The 23,119-nt window shown below is 32.9% G+C and overlaps 3 protein-coding genes across 3 annotated transcripts, besides 5 other annotated features; 1 reads left to right on the top strand and 2 right to left on the bottom strand. All coding sequences in view use genetic code 12, as the record gives it.

Moving 5' to 3' along the window:
* Positions 1 to 1,026: 1,026 nt before the first annotated feature.
* On the bottom strand, positions 1,027 to 1,818 carry CAALFM_CR06430WA (uncharacterized protein; the record flags this gene model as incomplete). Its single annotated transcript, XM_707991.1, has 1 exon — positions 1,027 to 1,818. The coding sequence occupies one exon, from the start codon at positions 1,816 to 1,818 to the stop codon at positions 1,027 to 1,029; it is 792 nt and encodes a 263-aa protein (XP_713084.1).
* A 492-nt stretch (positions 1,819 to 2,310) lies between these two features.
* On the bottom strand, positions 2,311 to 3,759 carry PPZ1 (salt homeostasis regulator; the record flags this gene model as incomplete). The annotated part of the gene is made up of 1 exon (XM_707992.1): positions 2,311 to 3,759. One exon carries the CDS (start codon positions 3,757 to 3,759, stop codon positions 2,311 to 2,313), a length of 1,449 nt encoding a protein of 482 aa, XP_713085.1.
* Positions 3,760 to 7,823: 4,064 nt separating this feature from the next.
* Positions 7,824 to 21,741: a repeat region ((MRS-R) Major Repeat Sequence (MRS) on Chromosome R; MRS units are composed of variable numbers of RPS units flanked by HOK and RB2 sequences; found on most chromosomes; may serve as recombination hot spot).
* Positions 7,826 to 14,073: a repeat region ((HOK-R) Repeat sequence of about 8 kb, part of the Major Repeat Sequence (MRS) on Chromosome R; MRS units are found on most chromosomes; may serve as recombination hotspots).
* Positions 8,776 to 11,743: a repeat region ((Ca3-R) Ca3 region on Chromosome R; Ca3 is a large dispersed repeat sequence utilized as species-specific and strain-specific RFLP probe).
* Positions 14,073 to 15,604: a repeat region ((RPS-R) Repeat sequence of about 2 kb on Chromosome R, about 60 copies are found in tandem repeats on most chromosomes; RPS units flanked by conserved HOK and RB2 sequences form Major Repeat Sequence (MRS); may serve as recombination hot spot).
* Positions 15,602 to 21,741: a repeat region ((RB2-R) Repeat sequence of about 6 kb, part of the Major Repeat Sequence (MRS) on Chromosome R; MRS units are found on most chromosomes; may serve as recombination hotspots).
* CAALFM_CR06380CA (uncharacterized protein) lies at positions 17,666 to 19,204 on the top strand (the record flags this gene model as incomplete). The annotated part of the gene is made up of 1 exon (XM_705170.2): positions 17,666 to 19,204. The coding sequence occupies one exon, from the start codon at positions 17,666 to 17,668 to the stop codon at positions 19,202 to 19,204; it is 1,539 nt and encodes a 512-aa protein (XP_710262.2).
* Positions 21,742 to 23,119: the final 1,378 nt, after the last annotated feature.

The following is a 23,119-nucleotide window of genomic DNA, read 5'->3' as shown; positions in this document are numbered from 1 at the left end:
TACTTTACTCGTTTGTTATATAAACTGAGTATGAGTGTTCTACTTGATTTACATATATACTATTTGTTTCTGTTTTTACAGTATTGGGGTGACGACAGTGTTTATTTTAATAGTATTTTTATTTCTATTTCTAGTTCTATTTCTAKTKCTAGTTGGGATTATTTAAATAATATAAGTTTCATTTCGTTTTAGTTCATTTCTTATCATTGTGTTTAACTATAAAAGTAAAGGAGTAAAGATATGATATGTAATATGGGGATTACATTGGAGATTGATTTTCAAGACTTGCAAAAGTGTAATAAGGCCCTTTTCCTTAAGACAAGTGAATACAAGTCTTCTTCTTCTTCTTCTTTTCCTCGTCCTCTCTTTTTTCAATTGGGAAACTATTATTATTATCAAAAATCCAAAGGTAAAGGTTTTTATAAATAAATTGTGTCATACGATAGCTCCTCTTCCTTGTTCTTCCTTCTTCTCCTCCTGCTTACTTATATATCTTTCCTTAGAGATTTATATTATATMTATTCTTTTTTTTTGGTAAATTTTTGTAGGAGCTTGTAAATTGTATTTGGGAAGGGAGATTGTTGAATTTCAATACTTCTTGATCCAAGTTCTAATATTTGAAATTTTTCCATTCAATATATACCATTTGCCTGTTCTATTCTATTCTATCCTATATTCTCTTTCTAATTTTCGTTGTAAAATATAGATAAATATATCCCTATACTAATATCCTTTCTAAATTCTCCCCTTCTTGATCTTTGCATTCCTATGCTTTATTTATAAAATCAATTGACTGACTAGATTTTTGGGAATATGAATATAATATCTGGTTGAATATTGTAGTATAAATACATCATTTATTGAGGTTTAAGTGTTAAATTCCGATCTGAATGTGTTTTTCTTTATTCCAATTATACCCAAAATGAAAAAAAAATTTTCAATTTATCAACCATTCAATCCAAATTCCAATCCCAATTCCAATTTCAATTTCAATTTCAATCTATTTATCCTTTCCTTTTCTTTGTTTTATTTGATTTCTTGTAATTGTAATTTCAATTCTTTAACTTCTTGAATCATTTCCAATTGTTTTTGTTTTAATTGTTGTTGTTTTAATTTAATCATAAATTTATTCAATAATTTAATAAATTTAATTAATTTCCATAATCGAATTATATATTTTTCATATTTTTCATAAATTAATTTTTCAATCATGAAAAATTGTTTTCTAATTAATAAAATATCTTTTGATGTTTTTGATTTTTTTGATTTTTGATGTTTATTTGAATCTAAATTATTGATTATTAAATTTCTTAAATTTGGTAATATAAATGTATTTAATTCTTGTTCATAATCTTCAATTATTGATAAAAATTGTCGATTTTTTAAATTTTTACTTTGTTGTAATTGACGTAATTGAGTTATGTCATTGATTAATGATTGTTTATAATCTTCAAGATTAGTAGTAGTATTGGTCAGACTAAGATTTGGACTCCGGGTTATGTTATATTTCTCTTCAAGTAAATAACGTAATGGATCATCAATTGAAGTTGAAGAATTGTCGTTGGTATTAGTACTTGATGCTATGGTATCGGGAAATTTTCCATGATTATCAATTTGTAAACATAATGAATGAATTAAATTTTGATTATCATTAATTTCTTTATTAATTCGATTCACTATATCTATTAATGGTTCGATATTTTCCGTTTTAAGTAAAAAATAATAATTAAAATTTGTTAATGGTATTCCTGTTGTACCTGTTGTTGCTGATGCACCTGCTGTTGTTGATGATGATGCAGTTTGTGATGATTCTGGCATTTTTTTTAAATTACTGCCTCCAATAACAAAACACACTGATACTATTGATTGATTATTGGATATTAGGTGTCTTTCTTGTTTACACCAAGAAATGTTGTTGTACTTGTTGTTCACGAAATGAATCTGTTGTCAAGATTTTTGTAGATATTTTTGGTCCGTGTGCGAGTGCGTACTTATTTGTAAATAAACTCGCCCGTCTGTGGGCAGTTGTCCCGTCCTGCCCCAGCCCTGGGCTCTCTCTACAAAGAAAACTCAAACAATATTCATTTATACCGTTGTATTCGTAGATCAGTTCTTTCTTGGTAAAATCCATATACATATAGGTAATATATATTATACAAACTTTTGAATTATATACTATAACTAGTTCTAGTTCTAGTTCTAGTTCTAATAATAAATTAAGTTAAGTTAGGTTATTTAATAAATTAATGGAAGGGTGAGGAAATACACTCCTAAGTTTTCATATATATATATACCCAACCCTCTCCCCCTTTATGTAGATTTCTTTCTTTCTTGTTTTTCTTTTTTCATAACTTGTTTTAAAGCAGCACTATCTAAAGGATCTAATAATTCAAATGAACATAATAAATCTTCCAGTACTCCCATAACTGCTCCCCAATTATCAAATTCTCCACAATAATTAGGGGCAGAAAATACTGTTACTAAAGTTCTATCATTGAAAAATTCATAACCATCTTCAACCACCATATGAGCTCGACATACAAGATCAAAATTAAATTTACTTAAAAATTTATTTATCGCCACTTTAGAAAAAACATATGATACTCCTCTTTCATTATCTTCCCATTCATTTATAGTATCCGCCGGATCAGACCATAATAAATCATTTAATAATCCAAAATCAGGTACATCGGTTGGACGAGCTATATTTCTAATTTCATCCATAGAATTTAATACTGGTGATAATCCTCCATGAACACAAAATATTTTCCCAGCAACTATAGCAGCAATTGGTAAAGTATTAAATGTATCAATAAATAATTTCCAAGTCTTTATATTACATCTTCTTTTACATTCATCATAAAATCCATATACTCGAGTGACATTGGCACATTCATGATTCCCTCGTAATAAAAAGAAATTTTCCGGGTATTTAATTTTATAACATAATAATAATAATATTGTTTCTAAAGATTGTTTACCTCTATCAACATAATCACCAAGAAATAAATAATTTGTCTTTGGTGGGAATCCACATTTAGAAAAAATTCGAATTAAATCATGATATTGACCATGAACATCTCCAACAACTTTAACCGGTGGGGCCAATTCTAATAGTGAAGGTTGTGATAAAAAAATTTCTCTAGCTGAGGCACAGATTAATTCAATTTCAGTATTTTTCAAACAAACATTTTTCGTTCGTTTACCACTAAATCCAGCATTTAATAATTTATCAATTAATGAATCTATATCTATAGTATTAGAATTTGTACTTAGTGATGAAGTTGTTGTTTCCTTTTTAAGAGGTAAATTCGATTGTTGCAGTGATGACTTGTGAGATGTTGTTGAAATGATTGAATGATTAGTAGATGTACGAGAAATAGTATTGCCGTTCATTGATGTTGACAACGGTGAACCTGGCTGTTGTTGTTGTTGCTGCAGATGCAGATGTGGCGATAGTGTGTCGGAAAAATTGGGGGTTTGTAATGTCTCATTAGTATTACGTCTAATTAATATAGGATTTTCTGAAGTTGCTGAATTATTTCGTGATAATATTGGTTGTGGACGTTGTTGTGATTGTGATTGCTCTTCTTCTTCTTCTTGTTGTTGTTGTGAGTCTGATTGCTGTTGTTGTGAGTCTTTAATGGAACTAATGGACCTTCTCAGTCTTATTGACCTATTAGACCTAGTAGATCTTGTGGAATTATTAGTATCTGATCTTTGTAATGTTGGAGCTGATTTAGATGAATTAGAACCCATAATAGATAGATAGATAGATAGATATATAAAATAGAAATATAAAAAAAGGCAGTGTGATAATAAATGTAATATTAAAAAAAAAGAATTTAGGGGGAAGAAGAAAAGACAACAAGTTTTCTTCTTGGTGTAATTTTTTTTTCTCTTTGTTTGTTCTTTGTTTTGTTTGGTGCTTAACTAGTTGATGATAGTGAGTGATTGATTGATGGTAGTTTTTAAAGTTTCAAAAAAAATTTCAAGTTTTTCTTGTTCGTTTTGTTTTCTGTTGTTCGTTCTGTTGTGTTGTTCGTTCTGTTCTCTGTCGTTCTATTCTCTATTGTTTTAAATTTGTGTATGTAGATTAGAATAGTGTGGTGGGTGGGTGTGTATTTGTGTGAGAGTCTGCGCGTGTTTGCGTGCGTGCGTGTGCGTGTGCCAGTCCTTGTGTCGTTTTATTTTTAACTTCTATAAATTCCCTCACAATAACAATAACAACTCCTCCTAGCCATTACACAACGCCTCCCACCCCCCCCATCCTTTCAACGGTCAAAGAGTATAGATTTTTTAAAAAAAACTTCCCGCCCAATCCATTTATTAAATATAGAAAGAGATGAGATGAGTTTAGATGACAGGACCTATTTTACAAAACAATATTACGAATAATTTACATTTTCCCCTAAAAGCAACTAATTAATTGCCTTGTTTCAGTAAAGAATCTGATTAAGCACACTTGATAATTCAACACATTAAATTTGTTTTCTCTACTCCTATCATAGTATTTCGTCAGTTGTACCAATATTCAATTAATATTAATGTTAATAGACAGGGGGGGGGGGGAGACATGGAAAATCAAAACAGGGCTAATTATGTAAAATTAGTGGCTTACACAAGGCGGGATATGGAGACGAAGTTCCATCCACCCCCTCCCCCCCCCCTTCTTCTTCCTCCCCCAAAATGGATAATAGCAAAATAAAGAAGAAGAGGAGATATAGGTTTAAAAAAAAAATAAAGTACTTTGTTTGCTTGCTTGCTTTATTCTGTTGGTCTAATTCGTGCAAGATACCAAATTATTATTATGCAAACCTCTGTTAAATAGAATTGTTTTTACAATTATCATTAACTTCCCTTCGTCTCTCTCCCTTTCTTGAAGAAAATAATATTTTTGGTYCMAATGGAAATCAAAAAAAAGAACAACCCAAAGCCAATTTGTTGTTGTAGTAGTTGTTTCTAAAAATAACGTAAAGCATAAAATCAAAAAAAAAGCCACTATTCTTGTAATAATATTATATAACTATATCTCTTGATGTTTTTATGTACTATGGTATGCATTTTTTTTTGTGTATATCGTATTATCTCAAGATTAGATAAGAAATTACTATAATGAATGAATGAACAATCTAAAATGTACATTGGACCACCACAAAATGTTCTAGAATGTATGGTATTCTTTTTTTGTTTGAGAAAGAAGAAGAAGAATATGAAACAATAGACATTAATAATGTCTGTCGCATAGCGATAACTTACGACACACAATCATCTATCCGTTTCAAATCCCATCTCAAATTTTTTTTAGGTTGTTGAACTTATTCATCTAAACTATTAGTTTAATCTCCCCCCAAGGCTTAAAAATTAACACACTAATGATGACCGAAAAAGTTATTGCTACATTAATTGTCTATTGCTCTGTTTTAATAATAATCAATTTTTTTTTCATTACTAAAAATAAATCAAAAAAAAGGATAAGTAATGACTGATTGATAGGTTGTTTATACGGATACTATGGCTTTTGAGTGGAAGAGCTTCATCAGTTCAAGCATACTCTAACATTATAATACATTTAATTGGATAGGTTAATTTGCTACCCTGAGTACCAAGACTTTAAAATCACCTCTTTTTTCCTTCCAACATCTTCCTTCTTGTTGGTTGCAAAGTGTGTAACAATTCATACTTTATATTTAACCTTTTAGTCTTTTCCAAGATTGAATAGTCAATTCTTCGAGAAACAAAACAATAACATAGTTACAGTCAAATATTGAATCTAGACTTGAGTTTGCCATTAAAGAACTCTCAGTAATTCTATTTTGTTCTTTTTGACCTTAAAACATGTTTGATAATTCCCCATTTACATAACTTTATACAATACCCCCATCGTGTGTTTCATATCCCAATATCTAAGTTACTACAAATGCTTGCATGAAGTTGTGCATATATGAATACGAAAATGAATTACCTTGAACCAAGAAAATGAGGTATTTGAGGGAGAATTAGGGATATAAGTTAGTTAATTTTCAAGACACCACAACTCTTACCAAAGGACAGGGAAGGAAAAGAAACTTTTTAGTGTATGGAGAAACATCAAAACAAAATAAAGTTAGTGGTAACAGTGTAAATTCACTGAATCCTTTTTTTCGACTCTTCTCAAAATCAAATTACAATTAAATCTTATCAATTGTTCATTCACGGTTGAATGTAACATATCCAGTTATATGTATATGCATTCGATACCGATATTGTTATTGTATTTTCTTTCATTACTTTCCCTATGCATATATCTGGTGGAGGGGAAACTTGAAGCTCTGGTATTCTTATCATCTTTCCCCTGATTATCTCTTTGTAAAATCCGAGTCAAAAAATGAACAAAGGGAATTGATAAATCGTTAAGTGCAGTTTATCAGTAATTGTGGCTTCCAACTAACCATCTACCAACGTTTTACATCTTCAATCCCTGAGTTAAATCAGATCCTATTTTTATTACTCTTCTCCTCCATTGTTAGTGGTTTGGGTAATTACATTATGAACACATGGATTCTCCATAGACTAAAGAAAAACGATAAAACCACAATTCTCAATTTCTGTATTTCTTAATCTTCTTTGATTATGAATTAATTAAACTTATAATTATTATCCTTATTGTCATGTATTTGTGATGAATATCCTTTTTGGTAAAACGTTCAACGTCCTTGTTGAAGCTCTTTCTTATTGTAGAATGCCACCATTTTCATCAATCAATTCCGGTAGTCACCATTACTAACATATAAATATAGACCATTACATTGAGTTTGCCACAATCTGAGTTAACTTATTCTTTTTCTTTTCTTGATTAAGTAACTGATAATTTATCCAAATTTAGTCGAGTGTTGTACTCAAATGACAAACTTCTATCACTTGTAGCGCTTACTTGTGAGAATCGATAGAACTTTACCCCTCAAATCATTGATGACTAGTATTAAACCATTGGAAGCACATTATTAAAACACTGATTGAAATCTTGTACGATGATAGTTGATAAAGCGGCTATCCTTCTTTCTTATAACTTCATGTTATAATTATTTGCAACCAATTGGATTTCACTCCAAGGACAAATACTATCTTAGTTTAAACATATTATATTATACTCAAATAGAATTTTTGAATCATTTTGGAATTGAAACAGATGATTGAATAGACTGAATATATGTATTCATTAGTTGTGTAGTTGTTGTTTTTAGAAAAGAGTTTTAAAGATTTAAAAAGAAATAAGAAGTTGCCGCTAATGATAATTTTTTTTCTGTATTTGTGTTTTCATTTTTTTTTGGGTGAGAACAAATTGCAAAATTTCACGAAAATGGATCAACCAATGTCACTAAAACACTGAATTCTACAATTAAACAACACCAATTTAAAGATATATAGTTTTATTTTCTAAATCATATTACTAATGAAATGTCTATTATTGAGATATATTTTAATTGGAATTACCCATTAACCAATCAAGAAACATCATTGGTATATACCTCAAAAAGTAATAAGATCTATAGTTCTATGTAGAAATAAATAACTTGTCCTATACATATACTACCAACTAAATATAATTAACCAAAGTTCTAATATTAAAGGATATGTATTTTTTATCAATGAGTATAATGACAAATTAATCTAGTTTATAATCCTGACTTCTAAAACAAAGTAAAACCATATTATATTATGCTTGATTGTCAGCGTGTATAAAAACATTAAATCTTAAAAAAGTGGCTGTTCTTAGTAACAGGATGTATTAAAACTGTGGATGATTATTGAGTTACAGGACAATAAAAACAAACTTAAATATGATAAAAACGAATCAATTGAACAAAGTATAATTATGTATCTCTTTAGATTTAAAACCTGCTTTGTGAATGATAATATCTGATTGTGTAGATTAAAGACACTTATACCATAATAACAAGGAAAAGAGCTTTCTATGGAGAATTTCATCACATATGGAAGGTAAAACAAACTGCAAACCACCAGAAAACCTGTTTTATTCAAATTTTCGCAAAGACGATCGCCGGGTAGGGTCTAAATGTCAAGTTTTAGTTGTTTTTGTTCAAATTTTCGCAAAGATGATCGCCGGGTAGGGTTCAGACCATATGCTTTCGATGGTTTTAATTGAAATTTTCGCAAAGACGATAGCCGGGTAGTGTTCACACAGGTAAACTTGCCATATTTTTCATTTCTATTTTCGCAAAGACCATAGCCGGGTAGGCTTTACATAGATATTATAAGGCAAAAATATGACCTTGGTTTTTTATGAGATCAACCGCTGGAAAATGAGTCCCTGATTCCAAATATCTTTACCATTTCAATGTAGCATAAATATTGGTGGAGTTATAACAAAATACATTTCTTGGGATTTCTAAGTCAACAAATCTGGCAAATATCCGGGTAAAGGTTAAAATTTAATTATCATTTTTAATATCATAAAATGATAGAGATTGAGCTCCTGATTCTAAATATCTTTATGGTTTCAATAGAGCACAAATATTCGTTGAGTTATGGCAAAATTTCGTTTTTCTGAACTCTTAAGTTAGCAAGTTTGAAATTTTGGAAAATTTTTGATTTTTTTTCGAAAATGCAAAATGAAGCTAATCCCCATACAAAAAAAAACACTAACAAATTCAAAATTTAGATTTTGGCTTTGATAACATGAAATGATAGAAAATGACCCGCTGATTTCGAATATCATTGCCATTTTAACGTAGCACAAATATTGGTTGAGCTATAGTAAAAACTGTTTCTGGGGAATTCAAATCAAAAAACCTAACACTTACCCCGGGTAAAGTTCACACAGCTTGAAATAAAAATATTTCTGTTTTTAACATGAACATAAATTGCCTCAGTTCCTGACAATAACGGTACCAATAGTATTAAAAGAACTTCATTATTTCATGAGTTATAGCAAGTTGTATTATTTGGGAATCCTTAAGTATGTAAATTGGACAATTTTGTGTGATTCCTGCAGATATGTATGTGTAGGGTAAAAATACAACAGTTAATTAATATAGCCAAAAAACATCTGATCAAACTAAATCAAGCCTTGCTATTAGCTTATTCACGATTGTACTTCCTTTGTGATGCTTCGGTTAGTTGTAACAACAGTAGCGATTGCATACTTGGTTGATAGTATGATCATAGTGTAGACAAATAGAACTAAAGGAAAGAAAACCCCAACAGTACCCTTTAAAAACAATAAAGAGTTGACATGAAAATGGGAAAGCAGCAATCATTTAAGATGACCACTATTGTTCATGAATTGGGAAAAGAAAGGTATAACTTTTGCTAAGTAAAATTGGAATAGAAGTAGACCCACAATGTGAATAAAGTCGACCTTGTTGTGAACAGAATAAGGTTGCGGTTTTTTATTGTGATCTTATTCAATCTTATTTCATTCGTGTTAAGGTAGGAATCTGATTGATTATGTTGTTTCTCTTTTTCAATGGGTCATTTCCAGTTTGAACTTCTGATTAGAATGTTATAGGTATCCTTGTATCCTACTTCTTGTTTCCTTCCATTAACATTAAGCGTTCTACTTGTGTAAGACAACAAAACATTTTTAGATCTAGCTCATCCCCATGAAGATGTTAGCGGTGACTTTCCTATTGAAATTTGATTGTTGGCACTGCTTGTTTTGGGGATACTTAGGAAAGATCCTGAAAGGATACCACAACAGAATAGAAATTAATCCCACCATTTGCCAAACGTTTCTAATACTTCTTTCAAACAAGCTGGTATCTCCTTAATTACCAAATAGCTTTACAGGCTGTTTTTTTTCAAATTTGTGCATCTAATTTTATTTTTGCTGTTGAGATATCAGTTTGTTTTTGTTATGCCAGTACAAGTATTTGGGGCGATTTCAAATTTACAAAGTTTTAAGTGAATATCCCTTGAACTTATGTCTAACACAAATAACTGTGAATGTTATGGTAGTATGCGAATAGTGTCCAAACACATATCATCTATCGTAACTTGGTTGGAAAATGGAAATGAATAGCCCCTGGATCAAACTAAAAATAACATCATTAATTGTGAATATGTTCTTAAACATTATATCAATGCCATTTTGATTGATTTTCCAAAGGGAAGCACTAAGTAATCAAATGTACTCAATTGATAAAATGGCAGCCAGTGGAATCTATACTCTATTGGCACTAATAGTATTAACAATCATTGTCATTTTGTTACTAACAACCTCAAAAGAAATGGTTATAATCTCATAGATAGTGAATATGACAGAACTATTGACATTCTTTCCCAATTTGTAAACCATGCTTCATTGAATTTAGAGGGACTCTCATTCTTAATACTCAATCATAGACAAGTGGTCTTGGGATAATCAAATCCACCACTGAATACATCTTCATCACTAGCATTATCACTGATAGAAGTCATGTTTCTAAAATTTCATGAATGAACAATTTTCAAATGTTGTAAGAACCTTCTTAACTAAGATTTCTTAGACGATTTTTCCCAAGTTATTCTGTAACAGATTTGACACTTTCCATCACAATTTGATAATCAGACAAAACATAACTTGTTCTTAGACTACCAAAGGACAATCCATGAGTATTTTTTTTGATTCATTAGTAGTAGAAGATATTATTAATAATCATGGCAACCTGCCAGTCGTCAAATACCACGGGCAGCATTTATAATTGCTGACACTGGAACACCCAATTTTTCAATCAATATTTGATACAGAGAACCAGGATAAAACATATTTTTATCAATACCATGTTATCTATCTTCGAGTGTATATATCATTTTAATTGATTCATGTAGTTTATAAGAGAGTAAGGTGGATAATAGGTAAGAATAAATTTTAATGTAGGAGAAGATTTTGTGCTGTTTTTTTTTTGAACGTAGACATCCGCATAAAGTGGCACACCATAAAAACTTTATGGAACTAGAATTCCAAATAAAATCAGTCTCTTAGACCTAGTTCAGTAGACAACGACCGATGAAAGTGTTTCCTGAGGCAAGTAGAATAAGAATCATCTAATTCTGACAAACTACAGTAATGTCTATATTATACTACTGACTATGAACATTTATTATAGTAGTAAACATTAAATTCTATATAACTACAACTAGCAATAGACTTCCAATGGGTTAAATGGGCTTTTAACGTAGACTTAGATTCCCATTTCTCTCGATATAACACACCCCAAGTTTGATATCCAATTTAAATAATTCTAATTTATAGTAGTTGGTTGGCCCTTCATTATCTTAACCTAACAATAACAACACCAGTCAATGACTATAACCAAGTCAATATGTGCATAATACAACCATATTAGGTTATCACACCAGCCATGAATCAGCACCAGTTTAATTCACGTCACTTTCCCTTAACCAAATTCTGCGATGATGATACTCTCTTATCAACACTTCTTTGGTGTACAGCCAACATGTATGAAGGCAAACCAATCTAGCAAATCAACATGGATGAGGATACAATACTCTACTAATTAGTAAAGAATCTCCTAATATTCTCCTTTATTTGACCAGGGATTTTCCTGATAGAAGCAGTACAACAAAATATTCTCATGGACTGGGGCTTTGGATTGTGGCTAGGGAAATTCCAAATGTTATAGATACCAGCGACATAATTGTTGCTCCTTGGTGGAATATCAGTTTAGTTTCCAAATGTCAATACTCATTCTTATCCTTCATGTCACAGGACAAATCCAATGGTATTCATTTTGAATTCTTATTACCTAAAACATCAACCATGCGAAAGTAGCAATGACCTCAATTACTTGGCTTTTGTTATAGCTAGGTGACTAGGAAAGATTGGATCCTGATCCAGTTTAAAAAAACCACTCTTTGATATTGTCCACAACATATCCCGTTCAGAAACATATCCAATTTCAATGCAAATAACTAATTTAAGCTTCCTTGAACAATTCATTTCAGTATTCATCTGTCGGTCACCACAAAAAAGATGCATTGAATCATAAAATGGGAATTACCATTAAGTGAATTCTGAGTTCTTAGCTTCAATAACCAAAGCAAGGTGACAACAATCTGGCCAAATCCAGAACATCATCTACCAAAAGCTAGCACTGGAACCAAATCCAAGACATCTATTAATGCAGCACCACTGTTGGATAGGATAAAACCATACGGCCAAAACAATGAATTGTCATGGATTGGGAACAGCAGGTATAAAAGCATTATCCACAGTACCAAAGTAGTCTTAACCAATCCATAACCTAATTCTAAGAATTTAGCTTTGTGAATAGTAGTAACCAATTCTTTGTTGCTCTTCATAACAAAATTAAAATATTTATTCAGCAAATATATAGGACTTGGATTTTGTCATAATTTTCAAGAATTCAACAACACCTGGGTATAATCGATTTTCCAACACACTATAGTCATCTTCAGTACTTTCTCTGACCAAGCCTAAATCAATACCATCTTAAATATCAATAGTATGTGAAATGCTTTTGATTAAAACTAATAAAGTGTCAATATCTGATTATGCTCTGAATGCAAAATTCAATGGTTTGGCAGATTTCAATCTCTAGCAAAATAATTAAAGTGACTTCCAAATATCAATCATGAGGTTTCAAAATGTGGCAACTAATATGGCTCCCGAAATGAAAAAGCCAAGCTTATATCAATTAATGCTTTGTGACAAATAAGGGGGACAATATGGCATGGTCTCACTCTTGTTCCTGAAAGTGCAAATCGGTATGCATTTCTCTGTAGTCATTTAATACTCCCTGGGTCTACTTCAAATAAGTCTTAATGTGTCCAATCAACAATATTATCAAGCTTCAACTCTTACTATAACTAAACCAATTTTCAGAAAGACAATATTTTGGAACAATTGACACAACAAACCAAGTAGACGACTATGACACCAATACCAAGTGTGACTAGTTCTGCCAAACACATTACTCTAAAACACAATTCCCATTGTAGATTTATGAATATCACTTGAAATATGAATATTAGGTAGATTAACGGACCAGCGTCTAAATTAATGGGAACTTCAAAATACAATACCAAATGACCTATTATAACTTGACGCCATTGACCAATTCTCTCTGTAACTCCCGAATAATAATGATCCACTATTATATCTCTCTTTCATTCTCTTGATTGGACTAGATAAATCAGACATTCCGCCGAAACAAAAACTGGAAACCGCTAGCCGCTATCACAATATATTGAAACTAATGGCGTTAATGGGATTGCTAATACATTTTCAAAAGGATCTTAATTCGAATAAACAATTGTTGGATTAATTGGGATTTGTTTTGTATTATTTGGGATTTGTATTGTATTACTTGTGGTGTTTGAAATGGTTGTGTCTTATAGTGTACTAATGAGATTGATTAAATTGGGTGTAAGAAAATAGTTGTGAAAGAAAATAGATTTAGCAAAAATCTAAGCGCTAGAAAAGTACTGAAAAATTTACTAAGAAAAATAATTTTGTATGGCAATAATTATTTCCGCACCCTTCGGAAATTACACAAACTAATCTCCGTTTTCCTAACAAATTTACTATGTATTTTTGGGCTCGGGTACACGACCCTTATCTCCGTCTCCGTGTCACGTGATTTTTCCCATACAAAATCCTGCACAATCCCGCCACAAGTACTCTTATCTCCGCATTCTCGGGAATACCTCAGACAAAGAAAGAGAAGATACTACCACACTCATTTTCCCTCCCCTGCACGCCCCACTCTCTCACTTCCTTCTCTCATTCCCGATCTAACATTAACGTAACTTTGAGAATATCAGATAGAAAAACAACACAGATATTGGAGATCGAAATATTCCACCATCGATTTCAACAAAAATGCTACCAAGCAACCACCTTCCCATACTTAATATTATAAACTCTAATAAAATCATCAGTTCTGATCTCTACACAATATAAGAACTACCACAAGATAGCCAGAGCTCAGAAGTATCATACTTGATCCACAAACAATACGAAGCATCATTGGCCAGCATGATAGAACCCAAATACTCATTCTTACAATTCTCTAGGGCATTGACCACCAAAAAAAACGACACAAAATCCAAACTACAATAGTTAAGAAGGAAAGTTGAAGTGTGGGAGGTAGAGGAGGGCTACAAGAGCCAATCAGGTGCCGATTTGTGGCCTACAGTTGTGGTTTTAAAACCCGAGAGAATCGTTAATAGCGGCAATTAGTTGGGTGCTGCAGGAGCAAAAAGGCCGTTTTGTCCATAGTTAAGAGCACCCTGGTAACCCCGTTTGCTAATAGCACAACCAATTGAAGCTGGTATTTGGTGGCTCTGGTGTCAATTTATAGCCAACAATAAACATTTTCAAATCCGTCTAAACCGGTCAAAAGAAGAGTTGAGCTTCCATCTCTGGGTCAAAAAAGGCCGTTTTGGCCATAGTTAAGGCCACCCCCTTTCTGTAGCACAACCAATTGAAGTTGGTATTTGGTGGCTCTAGTGCCGATTTGTAGAGTCAAGTTATAGTGTTTGCATCCGAGAGTTTTGATTTATTCAGTGTTGTTTTCATTGGTTGAGGGCAAAAAGTTCGCATCGAGCAGAAAAGGTCGTGCCCGGGGCATAGTGGATAGACAACGATTACTGATGAACCACATGTGCTACAAAGACCAAACTAGGGCCGTTTTGAAGCTACAATCATGTAGAGTATTGGGTGTGAATTAGGCATGAATCGGATCAGAATTGGTTGAGCTATTGAAGAAAATGTTTTCTCCGTGGAAATGTGAAATTAACTCCGCCAAGGCTGACACAGTCAGTTTCGATGCTAGAAAGACCCAACTAGTGCCAATTCATAGCCATAAGATGTAAGTACTATGACTGTAAGAGCTGTTAGAAACAAGGTTCAACTGCTTTCTGTAGAACAAAAAAGGCCGTTTTTGCCATAGTTAAGGAATTTGCGGTGATGTCCGTTGAAGACTGCGCGATGAAAAATAACGCTACAAAAATCAAACTAGTGCCGATTTATACCTTTGGATTATGAGTTCTATCCCTGCAAGAACTGTTAGAAACGAAATACAACTGTTATCTGTGGAACAAAAAAGGCCGTTTTGGCCATAGTTAAGGGAGCCGCAGCTATGTCTGATCACAACTACGCGACCAAATTCAACGCTACAAAAATCAAACTAGTGCCGATTTATACCTTTGGATTATGAGTTCTATCCCTGCAAGAACTGTTAGAAACGAGATTTAACTGCATCCTGTGGAACAAAAAAGGCCGTTTTGTCCATAGTTAAGACGGAAAAATTATGTATATTGTTGACAGAAGATCGAATTTGAATGAGTTAATGACAAGGCTAGTATCGATTTGGAACCACAAAATGTGAGTGTCAAAGCCGTGGGATACTGTTAGAAAAGAGATACAACTGCATACCGTGGGACAAAAAAGGCCGTTTTGGCCATAGTTAAGAATCACTCGTATTTTTATTTTGACTACTGCTCGACCAATAGAGGCGTTACAAAGACCAAACTAATACCGTTTTGAAGCCAAGACAAATGTTTATTATACGCACAGATGGTGATTGAGGTAGGCGAATGATTGGAGATGCTACAACAAAAAAGGCCGTTTTTTTATCCTAATCAAAGGTGGTGCTCGTAGAATTTACATGTCTAGAAATTGAGCTAGTTTGTCTATTAAGTTGTTCATTTATACTTCTTTGATATCCAGCATGTGCTTTAGATTCAATTGTAATGAGTTTGAACAGATCTATGTACAATAATTGTCATCTGGTAGCCATAATGATATGTAATTGGAGCCGTATATGTCACATCTTCGAATTAATGTACTCTGTAATATACTCTGAGAAGGGTCTAGCTGGAAGCAAGACACTATTAATCTACTTTTGAAAGTAATCAGTAGTCTCCAGTCTGGGAGTTAGTTGGACATTGATCCCAGTAGAAAAGTTTTCTAACTATTTGAACTTTATTATTTGAATTTAAATAGAAGTAAACCAAGTTAAAAGCTTTTTAGATATAAATCACTTTGAACTATTAACTCTGAATACCGTCTGAAATGTTTCAGTGGTTGTCATTATGTTGATTTAATTGTAATAAAATATTATGGGAACTCTTTGAATACAAGGGATGTGAAAGTAGTTGTTAATTCAAAATTGACCAGGAATTTTTCCTAGAATACACCATTCTAATACATTTTGAAAGTAATTGCTAATGTTCTATACTTGGAAACGGTTGGTATATCTGGGTATGTTAGTTACCTTGGCAATCATTTACACACAAACTATCTGACATGGTTCAACAGTATTGACTACTATAAATTGAATGAAGGTGAAGCACAAGTTTTTTGTTGTTTTTAGTAGTTTAAACTATTAGGAAAGGAAATGTCATGAGCAAAAAAGGGATAACTGATGGTGGTATTGAAATATTTTGGCGTATATCATGAAAAAAAGGAAATATAAACAAACACGTAAATAGAAATGGAATGTACACGTATTTATCATGCGATGACAATAGGTAGTGTACAACAGGAGTAGTGTTCTTACCAGTAAAGTAAAGATGACTCGTAAATATTTTGTGACTAAGAGTCAAATTGAATGACTATATCACGTGGACTAGTATTTGATAGCCATAGTTGACCATCAAAATAGGCCCTGGGAAACTCAAAATATTGATGATAGTGTTATTTTATAGTCAAGTATCCCATTGGAGATAACCAATTGATTAAACAAATCGCTTTAAGGGAGTTTTGGGGGTAATTAGATTCAAAGTTGGAATTATTTAGTAATTGCAAAGAGATGAAAGTAAAGTTTAGTTCAATATTTTTGCAAAAATCTACAAAATGTAGAGTAAAAATTATGTGACACAAAATTGGCAGTAACAAACAATTGAACCAACCAATCCATCTTGAAAGCCTAAATTTACATATATTTTACACAGCTAAGTATCTGCAATAGCTTCTGAGGCTGCTGGACTCACTCTTGATAGGTTTTATTAGGACTGATAGTTCATACTGATTTCAATAGGTCTTTGGTGTATTCTCTATTGATCGTGTAAGATACCATTTTGCAAAACACCATTGGTTAATAATCAAGAGAAACGCGACTTACAAATCACCTTTGTGTAGCTTATTCTATAAATAACTCACCTGAGAAAACACGAAAATTTATTCTGGCGTAACTACTACTATTGTTGAAAAATATACACGCGAGGCAGGCAATGCTGTACATAAACACGACACCATAAACTTAAATAATAAGAGTGGTGTCGCGTCATTACTTTGACGAGGGAGTTAGAGAAATATAAACAATCCAGAAATTCTTGGAATGGCTTTGAGCTAGAAAATATTTGGTACTACATTAGCTTGTACATTCACATTCAATACTTGTGTTGACCATGAAGACTGCTAGTGGTATTGTATCATTCACGATAACTCGTTTCACGGATATTAGGTAAATAGAGAAACGAGAAGAAAAAAAGAGTCGTCAAAAGTTGAATTCAATTCTAAAGGTGTACTTTTGTTGACACGATTTTATTCTCAGGATGCACCGCCACTAATCCCACTTTTCCTTACGTGAATCATTGTTAAAATTCCCCAATTTGAACCATCTATAAGGTGAGAGCAAGGCTTGGCAATCACCACGATACTTTATTCAAGAAATTTGCTTTGTATTGTACAATGTCTGAAGTCCCTAAGCAAGAGTCTCCGGGTTCATCGATATTCAAACAATCGAATGCTTCGACATCAACAAAAATACGTGGTGCTCCATCTAGTTCACAAATTGCTAATGTCGACTTCAACACCTTGAGGAAACTAAATACGAATACTTCGTTTTCGTCAAACCTAACTAACTCAACCACCAAAACAAGCAATGCTTTATCCAGGCTATTCACTAGAAATAAGTCATCATCTAACATTTCAATTCATCCCTCTTCAAGCGATGATGATAGCTCACCAAAGACACTCCGAGAATCTACATCTCCATCTGAATCAAGCAAGAGTGTTAGTGGCAATAAGTTGAGAATTGCCAAAAAGTTGAAGTTTCCCAAGAATCAAAGCAGTCGGAAACCAGATTTGTTTTTGGATACTAGTAGCACAATAAGCGAAGACAGTTCTTCGTTTCGGAAAGTAATAAGTGGTAATCTGTTAAATGAGATGACTAAACCAAGAAAGAGCTCAATGAGCTCACCCATGAGTACCACATTTCATAGTTTGTTTCATCGATCCCATCATAATGGCAGCAACCTTCAACGAGACACCAACCAGGTTGCGACTGGCATGACACCTTTGTCCGGTAAGTTTGATGACTTGTCAAAAGCATCCAAGACAACTTTATGTCTTTCCTCAAATAGCTCGAATTCAATAATCAGCAATCCTGAACTAGCTCAGATATATAATTTCACCAACCCAAATATTTCAATTGAAGATGGAGAAACCAATTTGGATCATTCAAACAGTTCCTTTTTGGATATTCATAAGAAAATGCTTGTGCCAGCAGATCTGTTTATTCAGAATAAGCTAAACAAGTACCACCAAACCGAAGTAGGATTGGGCATATACGAAAGTGAATTAGATCATGACAAAGATAATAAGATATACTCCAACCTTTATCATTACTTGAAACCACTATTTACCCCATCTTTTTCAATATCCGACTCTGGTCAAAAGGGTAAGAGGCGTCCAATATTGAGTACTAGCGTTGAAGAAATTGCAAATTTTGTAAAGGAGAGTTTTTGTTTACACCAGCACAACCACGATAAAAGTTTTAGACTGAAAACAAGATCCAGTGTATCAAGCTTGGGTCGTGAAAAGGTAGAGGATTTTGATTACCGTCAGTTATCGAATTTGTTTGAAAAATTGATGGCTTTATTGAGTCATAACTTGCAAACTGCCGATTCATCGGAAGTATCTTTACAAGCTTTGATATTGAACGCATGGAAATATTATAATGCTTATGTTAGGTTTTATTTGCTAAGTATATTTCAACCATTGCAACTTCACTTGAATGAGTTATCTATGAGAGGTCCTAATGGAAGCACAGTTACTAGAATAGATGACCTTCTACTTGTTTCTTTTCGAAAAGTTTTTATTACTGAACAGGGAATTGGAAGTGGGGATAGAGAGACGTCTCAATTTTTGGGGAATGCTGAAAGTGAAGATCTTACAGGAAATGGATTGTTGACTTCTACTTTGGCCGTGTTGTCGAGTATATCATAGGAGGGATTGTTGCATACAGAAGACACTATACAATAAAATCATTATGTTTTTGCTAAACAAACATTATTGAGTATTCCAGTTGTCAAATAACAGGTATGAGACACTATAGCAATCTCAAGAGTATTACAATACCACCACAAGCGTTTGAAAATATGTACAGACAATAATAAGCATGTCTTTTGTTTGTGGTAAATTTGGCATTATTGTATAACAAGAGGTAATTATTCATTTTCTGTTTAGCCACTACAGTTTCTTCCAACGATGTTTATTTGTTTCAAATGGTTACAGGCACCTATAGCCTATTCAAGCTAAATTGTGTTATCCTTACTACTTAGCTATTCCATACTAAAAAAATATGCATATTAACGTATACCTTATATGTGCATCTCATATATGTGGGTGATATGAAATTCATTGACGTTTTATTGATAATTTAGGCACTATCGACTATAATTATTATTCTTGGAACCAGGTTGGTTCAACAGCTGGTCAAGAATGTACAAGGCGGGATTATTTCTACTTAGCCGACGTTGCACTAATGTAATATAATTAATGAACATTTGTTTTATTCCTGAATACTACTACTATTGACTTTAAATACTATGGGATCAATTCAATTTTGCTTTATGTGCCTTTTAAATAAGAAGAACATTATAATCTGCTTCTATTACTGTTGTAATGAATACAAATAGGCTCGTTAATTGTGTTTTACCTTAGTTAAAATATGGCGCTTAAATTTATTTGTGAAGTTACACAGACAAGTTTTGCAACCAACTTTATTTAGCTCCACTCAATAATTCTTTATATTTGTGACAAAATTTACAAAACTATTTAAACTCTTGTTGGCGCCCAAATTTTTTTTGCAACTTTATACCACTTTTTTTTTCTTCTTTTTCTAATTCACAATCAACTTTCAAAATCCATTTCATTCATTAAGGAACCAGGAATCTCATCTCTCCTATGGAAGCTTGTTGGAGCATCATTATGCGATTAAAAAAACAAATCAACAATATAAAAATATAAATAATAGATTAAAAAATACAAAAAAGGACGCATAATAGATTTGTTATATAAGATTAGTCTCCTCAAGCGGTTAACAAAATCATCATCATCGGGTAACAGAATGGTTAACCTAGGCGCTATTCACTACTACTGTTTGGAATATTATTGGAGCATCATTATGAGGAAAAGAAACCAAATAAATAATCAAAAAATGAAAATAAAATTAAAAAAGCATAAAAAAAGACTCATAATAAAGTTGTTGTTATAAATTATAAGACTCCTAAAGCGGTTTTCCAAATCAATGTCCATTCAGAAAGTAGATGAATAACCAAGGCTCTTTCCATTGTCACTTGAATTTTTTATTGGAGCACAATATGCGGTTAAAAAACACAAACACAAATATAAAAAATAAAATAAAATGAAAAAATACAAATAAAAAAACGCATAGTATAACTAATGGTATATCAGATAAGTCTCCTAATGTTGATTTTAAAAACCAATTCCATAAATTGATTCTCTTAACTCGCCTGGAACCTATTGTTTGAATACTTGTTGGAGCACATTATGCAAAAAAAATACAATCAAGAATGAAAAAATATAATTAAATGAAAAAATAGAAAAAGAAAATGCATAATAGATTTGTTATATTATAAGACTCCAGAAGTAGATTTAGAAATTGATGTCACTGTTGTCATAAGTCCACATTACGAAGAAGGTGTTAAACAAATGAAAACGAATTAACCAAACTAGTATCCAATTACATATGAAGCTGTCCAATCAATATCAAATACTATCCATTTCTTAAATCAAAACCCCATGCTGATGCTGCTGTCACAATTTGAAGATTTAACAAATAATCAATGTGTTAATGAGGTATTGCCTAATAATTTATAAAAGAAGTTATATTATCAAACTGTCAAATGAAAACAAATAAAAAAAGATGCAAAAACGCAAAACAAAATAAAGAATATGCAAAAATGCAAAACAAATTTAAAAAAAGACAAAACAATATTAAACAAACTATAAACAACTATAATACAAGATATAAAAAATAGAAAAAAGATCAAAAACGATCAAAAAGAAATAAAAAAGTAATAATCAAGTTGCTGCTGTATCATATTGGTTTTCAAAAGCTGATTTTGAAGTCTTATTTGCTAGAATGAAAAGGTATATATTACTTGTATACTTGGTATAGGAGAGGATATTCTGGGGGATAGGAGATACGATGTTATGGATGGTGCTATTGGGAGGAAGGAGTAGGTCCGAGGAAGATGTAGTTGGAGATCCACGGATTCGAAACTCTTCTCATAGTGCAGCGCATCTCTCCTAAGCAGGGTGCTAGGTGCAAAGTGGGGGTACGAGAGCCACCGCTGGGACGGTTTATCCGATCCTGGGATACGGTTGTGCCGGTTGCCAACGCTTGTACCATTCTCTAGTACCAACTTACATCCTGGGGACTGGTCTACTGCCACCCTTGGCCAGAAAATCTGGGCTGGCGGGAACAAGGGCTGGGGCTGAGATCAAGCTTGGGCCAGAGCCAGAGCCAGAGCCAGAGCCAGAGCCAGAGCCAGAGCCAGGGTCAGGGCCAGGGTCAATGGCTGACGTCCCTAAGCTCAAGGGAAATGGCCAATCCCAGAGCAGGGTCTAAAGCCAAAGCCCATAGTATGGCTATGCTGGTAACAATACCGGAAGCCAGGGCTAGTACTCTGGCCCACCCTACAAGAGGCTCAAGGGTGTTGGGTACAGTCAATTGTATTGGCTGTGCTCAGGTTCACCACTGGCAGCATGATTGGTACCTAATATCTAGCCTAGCTCTGTGGCCAGTACAACTTCTGGCTAACCAACCAGAGTATGTGGCAGGCCAACCTTCAATCTGGTCCCAAGACTGATTGAAATACTGCTGCCATAGAAGAGCTTCACTTAAGGCTAGGACTGGTAAAAGAAACAATGTCTACATAGTTTCATGGCCAGTTTATCTGCTTTACAGTGTTGGGGAACTAGACTTGTCTCAATAAATAAAGTTAGAGGCAGTTGAGTAGATATGACCAGCCAAGAGTAGACGCGAGTTCTACGCCCCAACTATATGGATGTCACAGTACCCAACTTACTCGTTGTATAGCTAGAGACAACAAATAAAACGTAATACAAAAAGAGGACCAATGCTCTACTTTTTTTATGATGCTTTGCTGCCAGATCCACTGAAAGCAGTACAATACGATATCGGAGCATTTTAACTGAAAAAGTTAGTCACTAAAGGTTTGAATTCACGTGACATTCAGGTGATTATAACTCTCTACTAAATAAACAATAACTGATCCCGAGGAAACGGGTCCGAGATCATTTAATTAGTAACAAACAATAAGACGTCATTAGTGTCAAATCAACTGATGCTGCGAGGAAAAAAAAATTCTTCCCAATAGCAAACAACTCGTGATGGTTTTCTCTACTCTTTAAATGACAAAAGTGGAGTTTTGTTTTAGTAATTGGTATAATCTATCATGCTTACACCATTGTAGAGCAATTTGTCGTCGATATTACAATTGAATTCTTTCTATTTCTATAGTAGTTTTGAATAGCAAGTGTTTATAAGAAAAAACAAAAATACTGGTGTGGTTTTTTTTCTTTCGTAGTGACAAGGCCGACTTCAGCCCGTTAAAGTCCATTGTGCAGTACATTCTCTCAATTCCAGAAAACCGGTAGCAATTAATAATAATTTAGTCAGAAATTACTTGTTACAATCACATTACTCAATTATTAATAAACCCTTGTGGAGGTAGCAATTATCGTAGAACAGCAGAAATCAATGGTTGAACTTAATGGCTCAATATATAGATGTGTTCAAACCAGTTGAAATCCGGTAGCCCCGCTGTGATTTTGAAGTGTAAAAATTAAATTTTCATACTCAACAACAAC

Source organism: Candida albicans, chromosome R (genome assembly GCF_000182965.3).
Source record: "Candida albicans SC5314 chromosome R, complete sequence".
NCBI lineage: Eukaryota > Fungi > Ascomycota > Pichiomycetes > Serinales > Debaryomycetaceae > Candida > Candida albicans.
Note: the sequence above shows the minus strand (reverse complement) of the source record. Positions and strands in the feature narration are given on the sequence as shown.